The 13,359-nt window shown below is 48.0% G+C and overlaps 1 protein-coding gene across 1 annotated transcript; it reads right to left on the minus strand.

The window, feature by feature from the left end:
* Positions 1 to 319: 319 nt before the first annotated feature.
* Positions 320 to 2,962, minus strand: LOC144712427 (phenylalanine ammonia-lyase 3-like). The gene is given in 3 exon segments (XM_078586691.1): positions 320 to 922; positions 924 to 2,198; positions 2,651 to 2,962. Coding segments are annotated over 3 exon segments (2,016 nt in total). The 5' UTR covers positions 2,914 to 2,962; the 3' UTR covers positions 320 to 444.
* Positions 2,963 to 13,359: the final 10,397 nt, after the last annotated feature.

Genomic DNA, 13,359 nt, shown 5'->3' on the forward strand with positions numbered 1-13,359 from the left:
TTGCCGAGCATGAACCCTACTTTGCGGATTACTCTACCTCATCCCGCCTTCCGTTTGGATGAGGCCCCTTCGGCTCCCCCCTTGGGGCCATGCCGGATCATGGAACCCGTTACCTCCACTCCACCCTCCTCCGGTGCTGACAGAATCTTAAGTTTATGCACAAGCATGACGCTGACAGAATCATTGCCTGGATAGCGACATATAACCAGCAGATAAACAGACTATAAATGGCCAATAAATTATGTCCATAACAAGTCGCGCAAGAATCGAAGTGTAGGATTAAAAATTAAGAGTAGGAAGCAAAGAACGAGCACGCGAAGGCGGACCAACATCCCTTTGTCTTGTTGCATCAAACATCCACACTTGCCTAGCTGTGAAACAAAGCGAACACGCAGGAGAGGGAGGGATTACAGGGGGAATGGGGAAGAGAGAGGGGAGGGGAGGCTAGCAGATGTGGATGGGGTGGCCGTCCCAGTGCTTCAAGCAGTCGAAGAGTGGGTCGATGAGCCTGCCCTGGGAGATGGCGGTGAAGACCTTGTCGAACTCCTCCCCGGGGGAGCGGGTCTTCTCGCCGGAGAGCAAGTCGGTGTCGAGCTCTTGGCGGACGAACCTGTAGAGAGGGTAGGAGCGGCAGTCGACGATCCTGTTGGGCAGGGCGGGGCGGCCCTTGTCGAGGGCGTCGCGCGCGGCCTCGAGCTCCTTGGGCAGGAGCGCGCGGAGCTCGTCCTCGAAGGCGGCGATCTTGTGGAAGACGGCGGTGGCGGGGTCGAGCTCGGCGTCGCCGTTGGCCATGGCGTGGTCGACGAGGACCTGGCGCAGGCGCTGCATGAGCGGGTAGGAGGGGCTGCAGGGGTCGTCGGCGTAGGCGAAGACGTGCTCGCGGTCGGCGACCTTGAGCAGGTCCTTCTCGCAGAAGCGCGAGGTGGAGCTCGCCGTTGGCGGCCATGGTGAGCGCGCGCTTGGCGGCCTGGCCGACGGCGTTCTTGGCGGCGGCGCGGAGGTTCTCCTCGAGGTGGCGCAGGTCGACGGCCTGGCAGAGCGCGACGAGGTAGGTGGCGCTCATGAGCTTGAGGATGTGGACGGCCTCGGCGGTCTTGCGCGCGGAGATGAGGCCGAGGGAGTTGACGTCCTGGTTGTGCTGCTCGGCGCTCTGGACGTGGCTGGTGACGGGGTTGGCGAGGAACTGGAGCTCGGAGCAGTAGGAGGCCATGGCGATCTCGGCGCCCTTGAGCCCGTAGTCCAGGCTGGGGTTCCGCCCGCCGGAGAGGTTGGAGGGCAGCCCGTTGTTGTAGAAGTCGTTGACGAGCTCGGACATCTGCGCGAAGACGAGCTTGCCGATGGCCGCCAGCGCGAGGCGGGCGTTGTCCATGGAGACGCCGATGGGGGTTCCCTGGAAGTTGCCGCCGTGGAGGGCCTTGCCGCGCGCCACGTCGATGAGCGGGTTGTCGTTGACGGAGTTGATCTCGCGCTCGATGGACTTGGTGGCGGCGCGGAGCACCTCCACCTGCGGGCCGAGCCACTGCGGGGCGGTGCGCAGCGCGTAGCGGTCCTGCTTGGGCTTCTGCAGCGGGTCCTGCTCGTGCAGGCGGCGCGCCATCTTCACGTAGGAGCTGCCGTCGAGGACGTGGGCCATGATGGCGGCCGCCTCGATCTGGCCCGGGTGGTGCTTCAGGTCGTGGGTCAGCCGGTCCGCGAACTCGGGCTTGCCCTGCATCACCTCGCAGAACACGGCGGAGAGCACCTCCGCCAGCAGCGCCAGCAGGTTGGCCTCGAAGAGCACCACCGAGGCCAGCCCCGAGCCCACGGCCGTGCCGTTCACCAGCGCCAGCCCCTCCTTGGGCTGCAGCTCGAAGAACCCGCCCGGGATGCCGGCCAGCTTGAAGGCCTCCGCGGCCGAGACCCGCGCGCCGCCCGCCGTGGCCGCCCGGGCGTTGGGCCGCCCCGTGAGCAGCCCGGCGATATACGAGAGCGGCACGAGGTCGCCCGAGGCGGTGATGGTGCCGCGCAGGGGCAGGCAGGGGGTCACCCCGTGGTTTAGCAGCGCCGCGATCGCCTCCATCACCTCGAACCGGATCCCCGAGTACCCCTGCAGCAGCGTGTTGATCCGCACCAGCATCGCCGCCCGCGTCGCCGCCGCCGGCAGCGTCGTCGCCGCCGACTCCTCCTCTTCCGTCCCGAATATCCCCGCGTTCAGGAACCTGCATTACCCGTTTTTACCAGTTTGTCAGTTACCCAGTTACCACCCCCTTCTTTTCTCCTCACTTTCCAAGCCCGCAATAATTTACAAGTATTCCAATTTACAAGGAGAGAGTTTTAAGCCAGCAACAACAAGGGCGATAGAGAGAGTAAGGGCGATAGAGAGAGCAAGGGCGATAGAGAGAGTAAGGGCGATAGAGAGAGTAAGGGCGATAGAGAGAGCAAGGGCGATAGAGAGAGCAAGGGCGATAGAGAGAGTAAGGGCGATAGAGAGAGTAAGGGCGATAGAGAGAGCAAGGGCGATAGAGAGAGTAAGGGCGATAGAGAGAGCAAGGGCGATAGAGAGAGTAAGGGCGATAGAGAGAGCAAGGGCGATAGAGAGAGTAAGGGCGATAGAGAGAGCAAGGGCGATAGAGAGTAAGAGAGTAGGATAGAGAGAAGAAGAGAGACTGACCGGATGAGCTCCTTCTGCAGCGCGCCGCCCTGCTTGGTGCGGCGGTGGGAGGTGGCGCCGAAGCCGGTGGTGACGCCGTAGCTGTCGGTGCCCTTGCTCAGGCTGTCCATGATCCAGTCGCTGCTCGCCTTCACCCGCGCGCGCGCCGACTCGGCCAGCTCCACCGCCACCGGCTCGCGCGCGGCCGCCACCGCCGCCACCTGCGCGATGGTCAGGTCCGCGCCGCGCAGCCGGACCACCGGCCTGCGGAACTCCTCCACCATCCTCTTCACCTCCTCCAAGTGGCTTCCCTTCAAAGACTCCGCCGCCGCCGCCGCCGTTCGCCGCCGCCGGCTTCACGCAGAACGGCTCCAGCTTCGCGCTGCCGTTCCCGTTACCGTTACCGTTACCGTTGCAGTACACCTGGGTGGCCGCTTCCATCGCGAGGAGAATTGAAAGAGAAGAAGAGAGATAATGCGACTACCCCGGCTTCTCAAGCGCGATCTCTTCCTCTCTCTCTCTCTCTCTCTCGCCACCCGACTCCTGCACTCCTCTCCAAGGAGGAAACTCGGACTCTGCTCGAATTTTCCTGAGCCGCTTCTGCGACTTTGCTCTGCTTAAATAGACATGATAGATAATCGCTGGCTTGTCTTGGACAGAAGCGGAGAAGAGAGGGTAGGTAACACAGACGACTGAAGAAACGAGCGTTCCTTGTGGATCAATCCTGAGCGTCTGATCTTCGTGGTATCCGACCGCTGCAGCTCAGCTCGACTTAGACGAAGGTTTATTGGCTGTGCATTCAATGTCTTCCAATCGAACGGCATCTACAAGGTTGGCGTGGGCGTATCAGCTCCAATAGGCAATGCCGTTAGGTCATATAATAATCATGAAATTAATGAGTTTAAACCCGGAATTTTAGTTTCTTCAAGTGCCCGGGAGCCACATGTTTTATATCATCTTGTTCTATTATTAATGGGATTTTAATCGACTTTTATGATGATGAGAAATTAGCTAATAGCTATCAATCCTTAGTATATTTCTTGCAACCGAGAAATGTCGTTATTGCAGATGTGATTTGCCCATGTTCTTCCGCCCAACTAGAGAATGTGCTACGTGGTTCCATGCACAGCCTTGCATTCATGCATGCCAGTTCATCTCAGAATGAATGGGATTAGTCGCTGCCACGCTTGAGCATGTTATCCATCCATTTCTTCGTCGTTTATTTTTGGCATTTGTCTGAAATACGACAAAATATAAACCTAACGACAACACCCATCTCTACAATTTTGAAATTAATGAAGGGCGAATATGAGTCGTCCTCAACTATAATTACAGAAAAAACCGTTACAGAAAACCTGTAAATCCGTAGCAACATTGCCATTTTATTTAGGGCAAATACTACGAAACGGCACCAACTCCATGTTTCGTTCAAAAAGTAGCCCGAACTTTTCATTTTGTTCAAAAAATAGGCCGCGCTAATCAGAAGACGCCATTTGGCGTCTTCTTTTTTTTTGCCAGCGATGTTCGAACAGCTGACGTGGAGTCCACCTGGTAGCCAGGTAGACTCCACGATGGCATCCACGCCAGGTGGACTCCACGTCAGCTGTTTGAACATCGCTGGCCGTTGCCGTCGCTGCCCGTCGCCGGCGGCCACCGCGGGCGCCCCTCTCTGGCCGCCACCGCCCGTCGCCGCCCGCTGCCGCCGCCCCTCGCCGGCCGTCCGTCTTTTTCTCGCCCTCGCTCACCCTTCCCGTTTTCTCCTTCTCATCGTCTCTCCCTCTCTCCACTCGTTCTCTCTCTCTCGACCTCTCTCCCCCTCTCCTGCTCCTTCTCTCTCCCTCGCTCTCTCTCCTCTCCGTCTAACCCTCGCTCCCGCGAGTTCTCTCCCTCTCGTTTTCTTTTCCTCTCTGTCTCTGTCTCTCCCTGTCTCTGTCTCTCTGTCTCTCTCTCTCTCTGTTTGTCTCTCTCTTTCTCTCTCTCTCTCTCCCGCTACTGATGTAGCCCTCTCTCTCGCTTGTTATCTTCCTCTCTCTCCCTGTATCTCTCTCCCTCGTTCCGGTCTCACCCTCCCTCTCGTTCTCTCTCCCTCTCGTTCTCTCTCCCTCCTTCTCATTCTCTCTCATACTCTCTCATACTCTCTCATACTCTCTCATACTCTCTCCCTCTAGCCTGCTCCCTCGCCCTCGCGCTCTCTTTCCCTACTGAACTCTCTCCTTCTCGCCTGCTCTCTCACTCTCTATCCCTCTCACTTCTTGTCTCCAGCTCTGACTGAAGATCGATTGTCCATCTCTCCTCAACGCCGCATCGTCTTCCCCCTATTGAAGATCGATTTTCTCTTCCTCACAGTCTCGCTCTATCGAAGATCAAGAGGTGTTCTCAGCCACATTCAGCCAGGTATAGCAGCCTTTTTCTCTCTCTTTCTCTCTTTTCAACGCCGCAATCTCTATTTCCATCCACTTGCAAGCACTTCCAATGTGGATACTCCAGTATCCATATTTGGGTATCGTTATCGATATGGGGACATCCATATCAATATGGGAATATGGACATCGATATTCCCGATATCCATATTTGGATATCAATATTGGGACATCCATTTTTCGGATTTCCATATTTGGATATTGATATCGACACGTTAGATTTTCATATTTGGACTTCGATATGGATATTTTAGTGCAGGCCATAAGAATCCTCCTGTGTCGTCGTGCAACTATAAGATATTCAGCCAAAGCAAAAGAGAATGTAAGTATCATATTGATTACTAAATTGCCTATGTATAACTATTTACATTATTCTTCTGTACCCGTTTGTCAAATAGGGCCAACGACAGAAGTTTTCTTTTTGGTTCGGATTCAAGTGATGAGTGCTCAAGTGACTCCGATGGATATTCAAGTGAAGAATGGAATGAAGAATTTTGTAATGGGCGGAGAAGTAGAAGAGAAGAACGTCAAGCAGAGCTATGTGGTGATGATGACGGTGAAATTATTTTGAGCACACACAGCGGTAGAAGATATGATCCTGGGTGCCCCATCGATAATATTACAATGCAATTGGGCATGACATTTGAATCAGGTTCACAATTTAAAGCGGCCGTGAAGAACTATGCCGTATACAACGGGCTCAATGTTACGTTTAAAAGGTCTACGGAGAATAGAGTAAAAGTTGTATGCCAGGAACATTGTCCATGGAGTATATATGCCAGTTGGGTTCCTATGAGGGAGGCCTTTGTCATAAAGGCAGTAAATGATGAACATAGGTGCAGTAGGGCTCCCATGAACATACAAGCCGATTATCATTGGATCGCAGAACACTTCTTAGATGCTATTCGAAGGGATATGAACTATAAGGTAGATCATATGATGCAAGAATTGCATGGAAAGTATGGAATCATAGTTTCGCGGGGCACGTGTTATAATGCAAGGTCCTGGGCGCACAAGATGCTTCATGGTTCTTTGAATGAGCATTATCACATGCTACCCTGCTATGTCGCTGAGTTACAGAAAGTGGGTAGGAACAATACTTTCCAATTGGAGGTGGAGCATGACATTCATAATTCTTTGTCTAGGTTTAGCAGACTCTATATTTGCTTCGAATCTCTAGCAAGGGGGTTCCTTGAGGGCTGCAGACCAGTGATTGGGCTGGATGGTTGTTTTTTGAAAACCGAAGTGAAGGGGCAGTTGCTGAGCGCCGTGGGGAGGGATGGGAATAACCAGATGTTTCCTATTGCTTGGGCGTTGGTAGAAGGGGAAAATCAAGCTTCTTGGACTTGGTTTATCAGCTTGATGATGACTGATTTAAGAATTATTGATGGCTACGATTGGACTATAATAAGCGATCAGCAGAAGGTATTTAACTTTCTCATTCGTCGTATTCTACTTATTTTAAGACTTACTTGGTTAAGGTAGAACCAATGTTGTGAACTAAAACCCTGATACGCTTTGACATTTCGCAGGGTATCGTGAATGCAGTGGTAGGATTGTTACCTCATGCGGAGCATAGGAATTGCGCAAGACATATTTATTCAAATTGGAAGAAGAAGGGTCATTCCAGTGACATCTTGAGGAACCTATTTTGGAAAGCAGTGAAGTGCACAACCCGTGAAGGATTCCAGTGGGTTATTAGAGAAATGGAGACTTTGAAAGAAGCAGCTGCGCAAGATTTTCTAGAGGTAGGCGTACAAAAGTTTTGCAGGGCTTTCATTTCTGAAAAGCCGAAATGTGAGGTTATTGATAACAACATGTCTGAGTGTTTCAATAGCTTCATCTTGCCGAGTAGGTCTCAACCTATCATCGACATAACAAGAAGTTGAGATAGATGAGAGAGGGATGGAGAGAAGAGACATAACAAGATATGGTTGGAGAGAGAGATGGGGAGCCACGATATAACAAGAGATGGAGGTAGACGAGAGAAAGATGGAGAGACGAGACATAACAAGAGATGGAGATAAATGGGAGAGAGAGATGAGAAGACAAGATATATCACAAACTTGAGATAGATGAGAGGCAGATGAGGGAGAGAGATGGAGAGGAGACATAACAAGAGATGGAGATAGATGGGTAGAGAGATGGGGAGACACGATATAACACGAAATTGAGATAGATGAGAGATAAATGAGAGAGATGGAGAGGAGACATAACAAGAGATGGAGATAAATGGGAGAAAAAGATGGGGGGACACGATATAACTAGAGATGGAGGAAGACAAAAGAAATATGGAGAGACAGTACGCAACGATATATGGAAACGGATATATGTGCGAGAGACAGAGAGAGAGAGAGAGAGAGAGAGAGAGAGAGAGAGAGAGAGAGAGAGAGAGAACTAGCTGGAGCGAGGGTGAGACGGAGAGGAGAGAGAGCGAGGGAGAGAGAAGGAGCAGGAGAGGGGGGGAGAGAGAGAGAGAGAGAGAGAGAGGGGCGGAAAGCGATAGAACTAGAAAGAGAGAGGTGATGAGAGACAGAGAGAACGAGAAAGAGAGAGGGGGCGAAAAGAGAGAGCACGAGAAAGAGAGTGGGGATGAGAGACAGAGAGAACTAGAAAGAGAGAGGGGATGAGAGACAGAGAGGGCGAGAAAGAGAGTGGGGATGAGAGACAGAGAGAACGAGAAAGAGAGAGGGGATGAGAGACAGATGGAGATACGATATAGAGAGTTTTGATGTCCGAGAGCGAAAGAGAGAGAGTAGAGATACAATGGAGAAAGATATAGAGAAAGTTGATATCCGAGAAAGAGATAGAGAGTAGAGATACAAGAGAGAAAGAGACAGAGTTGATAACCGAGAGAGAAAGAGATAGAGAGAGAGTTGATATCCGATAGAAAGTAGAGAGTTTGAGAGAGAAAGAGATAAAGGGAGAGATGATATCAGAGAGAGGGAATAGAGTGTCTGAGAGTGAGAGAGAGGGTAGATATATGAGAGAGAAATTGGAGTTATAATACAGAGAGAGTAGAGATACGAGAGAGAAAGATCCACGGAGAGTTGGAGAGATTCACACCGAGTGAGAGAGAGATAGCCACAGAGAAAGAGAGAGATGTAGAGAGATAGAAAGATTGATAGATAGATAGATAGGTAGATAGGTAGATAGATAGATAGATAGATAGATTGATAGATAGATGGATAGATAGATAGATAGACAGATTAGATAGATGGATAGATGGATAGATAGATAGATTGATAGATAGATAGATTGGTAGGTAGATAGATAGATAGATAGATAGATAGATAGATAGATAGATAGATAGATGGATAGATAGATAGATAGATTAGATAGATGGATAGATGGATAGATGGATAGATAGATAGATAGATAGATAGATACAGAGTTGTAGGAGAGGTATGGGCACGTAAAATGAAATCCGTGCCCCAGCGGATCGCCTTTTGGAGGTTGCTAAGCTCGCCGGCAGCGGAAACAAGAGACCCGTACTCCACGGCCACCATGCCCAATAAGGCCACGCTATACGCCATCGGCCACACGAACTTCACATTGTCCCCCGCGTCGTAGTACCCGCCCACCAAACTCACCTGCGATTCCACAATTATCCATCTTTTTTTAACCAAAAAACCTTCCGCTTATACCATCAGATATTCTCCATCCACTCACCTCTCATCGAGATGCCGCACTCCATCGCATACCCTGTAGGACACAGATCAATGAGAGAGATGCACATCGATACCGTAGATTGATAGACTGATAGATAGAGAGAGAGAGAGATGGGGAGACAAGATATAACAAGAAGTTGAGATAGATGAGAGAGGGATGGAGAGAAGAGACATAACAAGAGATGGAGATAGATGGGAGAGAGAGATGGGGAGCCACGATATAACGAGAGATGGAGGTAGACGAGACGAGACGAGAGGGGATGAGAGACAGAGAGGACGAGAAAGAGAGAGGGGGGGGAAAAGAGAGAGAACGAGAAAGAGAGTGGGGATGAGAGACAGAGAGAACGAGAAAGAGAGAGGGGATGAGAGACAGAGAGGGCGAGAAAGAGTTTGGGGGAGAGAACGACCGCGGGAGACCAAGCGAACGAGAAAGAGAGAGGGGCGAGAGGGGGCGAGAGACAGAGAGCGCGAGAGAGGGATGAGAGAGGGAGAGAACTCGCGGGAGCGAGGGTTAGACGGAGAGGAGAGAGAGCGAGGGAGAGAGAAGGAGCAGGAGAGGGGGAGAGAGGTCGAGAGAGAGAGAGAGAGAGGGGCGGAAAGAGAGAGGACGAGAAAGAGAGAGGTGATGAGAGTCGGGGAGAACGAGAAAGAGAGAGGGCGGAGAGAACGAGAAAGAGAGAGGGCGGCGGCGGCGGGCGGCGACAGGCGGCGGCGGCCAGAGAGGGGCGCCCGCGGTGGCCGCCCGCGACGGGCAGCGACGGCAACGGCCAGCGATGTTCAAACAGCTGACGTGGAGTCCACCTGGCGTGGATGCCATCGTGGAGTCTACCTGGCTACCAGGTGGACTCCACGTCAGCTGTTCGAACATCGCTGGCAAAAAAAAAGAAGACGCCAAATGGCGTCTTCTGATTAGCGCGGCCTATTTTTTGAACAAAATGAAAAGTTCGGGCTACTTTTTGAACGAAACATGGAGTTGGTGCCGTTTCGTAGTATTTGCCCTTTTATTTATTTATTTGTTTTGCAACTGTTTAAATACTCAAGAAAAGATAAATGTTAAAGCTACGAGATTGGTCTAGCTCAATCTTTTACTTTCGTGTACGCATGACACCTACTTAAAAATTGAGTTCAAGCCTAGTTAGAATTTTGGTCAAAGTTGGGCCAAAAAGACCAAGAAAATATGAAGCCGGAAAAACACGGGAGACATTGACAAAAAACAAGGATAGACTTTAACATAAATTTACCCGTTAAATCAGGTCAAACGAATCGCCTAATAAAATTATATACATCTTAAGCTTCGAAGAGACTAAAATCACATAATCTATTGAGGATGGATAAAGATATGGCGAAAGGCTAGAGAGTAATATTGAATCATTCTTACTGAAGAAGAGTGATACTCTCTACCCGTCCCTACTCCCTACAGAAGAGTAGTTGTAAACATATATGAATGGAAACTTCTTAAGGTTTGCTTCTGGTAAACACAACCTTTGAAAAGTCTCAACAATTGTCAAGGTCTAATAAATTGGCCAAGTCTAACAAAGCCACTGGTACTCAACAAGAACTGTTGGAATTATTAGCAAAGCATGTGCTCCAGTGACTGATGAATCCCAGTTCACTTGGTAGTCAAATTCTTTACTTTGCAGTAAGTAACTGTCAAGGACTATGCAGAAGCAAACATTGAAATGGAAAACTGATGATACCTTAAGGATCTCTTCTAGAAAGTGAACTGTTGGGTTTTCGACACTCCACTCATCAATATAAATTTGTCACTCGCAGGAATATGACAATTTGAGATGGTGGTGGCATTTGAATTTTAGATGATTCTAAGATTCTCTAAAGGATTTTTAGAAAATGTTAAAACCTTTGGGATAAGAAAGATGGATCCTGGTTGCAACGGAGGAGCTCAAACATTGAAATAGGGAAAGTGATAGATGATGATAAATAGAAGAAGTGGACCACTAGGTGATGGGATTAGACAGCATAAAGTTATAAAATGCTTGTTTGTACATTAATATCATGATTTTTTATATTTATCCACATTAAATGATCAGGAATGCATGTTATCAAGCTTCAAATGATAAATTCTATTTTCAGATCGATACTCTGATTTTACTGGATTTTTTGACATTTTTATACAACTTTTCAACATCATATTCCTAAAGAAATATAAAATTTTAAGTAGTTGTGCCACGTTCTTAGAGATATGGTTTTATCCATTTAATTTAAATAATTATGAATTTTTAGAAGTTGCGCTACGTGTGCTGTAATTGGATTTTTCCAAACTGTTACCAATCATGACAAAAATAATTAATTATGGCATCTCGATTCGCGATGCCATTATGCACTACTCGTTGACTGATACTGGTCGGTTCTCAATGACAAGGACATGTGACACAAGCATAAAAGTGTCTTTAAAATTGATATTCCAGCGGTACCAAATTTAAGGATTAAAATCACAATTAATTTAGCATTAAGCCTAGAAATGTTGCGTACGTGACCATGCTTCATCGTCTGAATGAGGGAAAAATCTTTGACGTGGTGTCTACAATTTTGATGGCAGTGTTTCACATTAATTGATGGAATATTGACGCGTTATTTTGAATTCCATTTTAGGAACACATATCAAACTATGAAAAGCTGATCAAGGAAGACATGGAGATCAAGACAAATCACTAGAAAGGATTTTGGGAAACCTGCATAAGTTTTGAACACTTTGAAGAATATTCTGAGAGCATAGAGATCTTGCACAAGGATCAATTGAGGAGAAGTAGAAATAGATACCTTATAATCATCTGAATTTAAAATATGATATCCAGCATTACTAAAAGAGTTTCCGGCTATAATTTTGAGGTCAGCTTTGTCTCTTTCTCTCTCTCTCCTCTATCAATGCATACCGTTGAATCTATAATTAGAACACTATATCTAAGTAAAATTATATTAGAATTGCTCACACATAATTAGATTGTGTGAAAGAGGGAATTTCAGGATCCATTAAGATTTCTTGATGTTTTGAACGTTGATTAAAGTTTAAAGACAAAAAGAGAAGTGAAAGGCCCATCTTGTAGAAGCCAAGATTTCCACATCCTTCACAATAAAAACTAATAGACTAGAGATCCTAGCGGGCCCCAAAAGAAAAATGATTCTAAGTATTTATAATACAGAATGGCCCTCCATCAAGCGACAAGACAGTTCCTCAACACACTACAGAGTGAGAGATACTTAGAGGGGGGGAGAGAGATACCTAGAAAGGGAGAGAGATACATATAGGGGGAGAGAAAGATTCCTAGAACGGAAAAGAGATATGTAGAGAGGGAGAGAAAGATACCTAGAAAGACAAAGAGATATACAGAGAGGGAGAAAAAATACCTAGAAGGAGAAATATACGAAGAGATAAAGATGCCTAGAAAGAGAGAGATACATAGAGGGGGAGAGAGAGATACCTAGAATGGAAGAGAGATACATAGAGAGGAAGAGAAAGGTACCTAGAAAGACAGAATTACATGGAGAGGGAGAAAAAATATCTAGAAGGAGAAATATGCAAAGAAATAAAGATGCCTAGAAAGAGAGAGATTCAGGGAGAAAGAGAGAGAGAACATAGGGTAAGAGAAACATACAAAGAGAGAAAGATACCAAGAAAAAGAGACAGTGATTCATAGAATGACAGAAAGATACCTAGAAAGAAAGAGAGATACATCGAATAAGAGAAAGACATCTAGAAAGAGAGAGATACGAAGAGAGAGAGAGAGGAGAGAAAAAATAAACCTAGAAAGAGAGAGAAAAGAATCCTTTAGAGAGAGAGATGCATATAGAGAGAAAGATACCCTAGAGAGATAAATATACTTGGAAAGAGAGAGAGAGAGACACATGCAGAGGAAGACAAATAACTAGAAAAGAGAGAGAGAAAAACACCTAGAAAGAGAGAGATACAGAGGGAGAGAAAGATGCCCAGAGAGAGAGAGATGAAAAGAGAAGAGAGAGATATGAAAAGAGAAGAGAGAGAGAGATGAAAAGAGGAGAGAGAGAGAGATACTGAGGGAGAGAGAAAGATGCCCATAATGAGAGAGAGATACAGAGGGAGAGAGAAAGATGCCCAGAAAGAGAGAGAGAGAGAGAGAGAGAGAGAGAGAGAGAGAGAGAGAGAGAGAGAGAGAGAGAGAGAGAGAGAGAGAGAGAGAGAGAGAGAGAGAGAGAGAGAGAGAGAGAGAGAGAGAGAGAGAGAGAGAGAGAGAGAGAGAGAGAGAGAGAGAGAGAGAGAGAGAGAGAGAGAGAGAGAGAGAGAGAGAGAGAGAGAGAGAGAGAGAGAGAGAGAGATTTACAAGGGGAGAGAGAACGATGCCCAGAAAGAGAGAGAGATACAAAGGGAGAGAAAGACGCCCAGAAAGAGAGAGAGAGAGATACAGAGGGAGAGAGAAAGATGCCCAGAAAGAGAGAGAGAGAGAGATTTACAGAGGGAGAGAGAACGATGCCCAGAAAGAGAGAGAGTTACAGAGGAGAGAGAAAGATGCCCAGAAAAAGAGACAGATACAGAGGGAGAGCGAAAGATGCCTAGAGGGAGAAAGATACACAGAAGAGAAACAGATACCTAGAGAGAGAGAGATATCTAAAAAAGAGAAAGATACACAGAGGGAGAGAGAAAGATGCC

The sequence above is a fragment of the Wolffia australiana genome, chromosome 14 (assembly GCF_029677425.1).
Source record: "Wolffia australiana isolate 7733 chromosome 14, ASM2967742v1".
NCBI classification, from domain to species: domain Eukaryota; kingdom Viridiplantae; phylum Streptophyta; class Magnoliopsida; order Alismatales; family Araceae; genus Wolffia; species Wolffia australiana.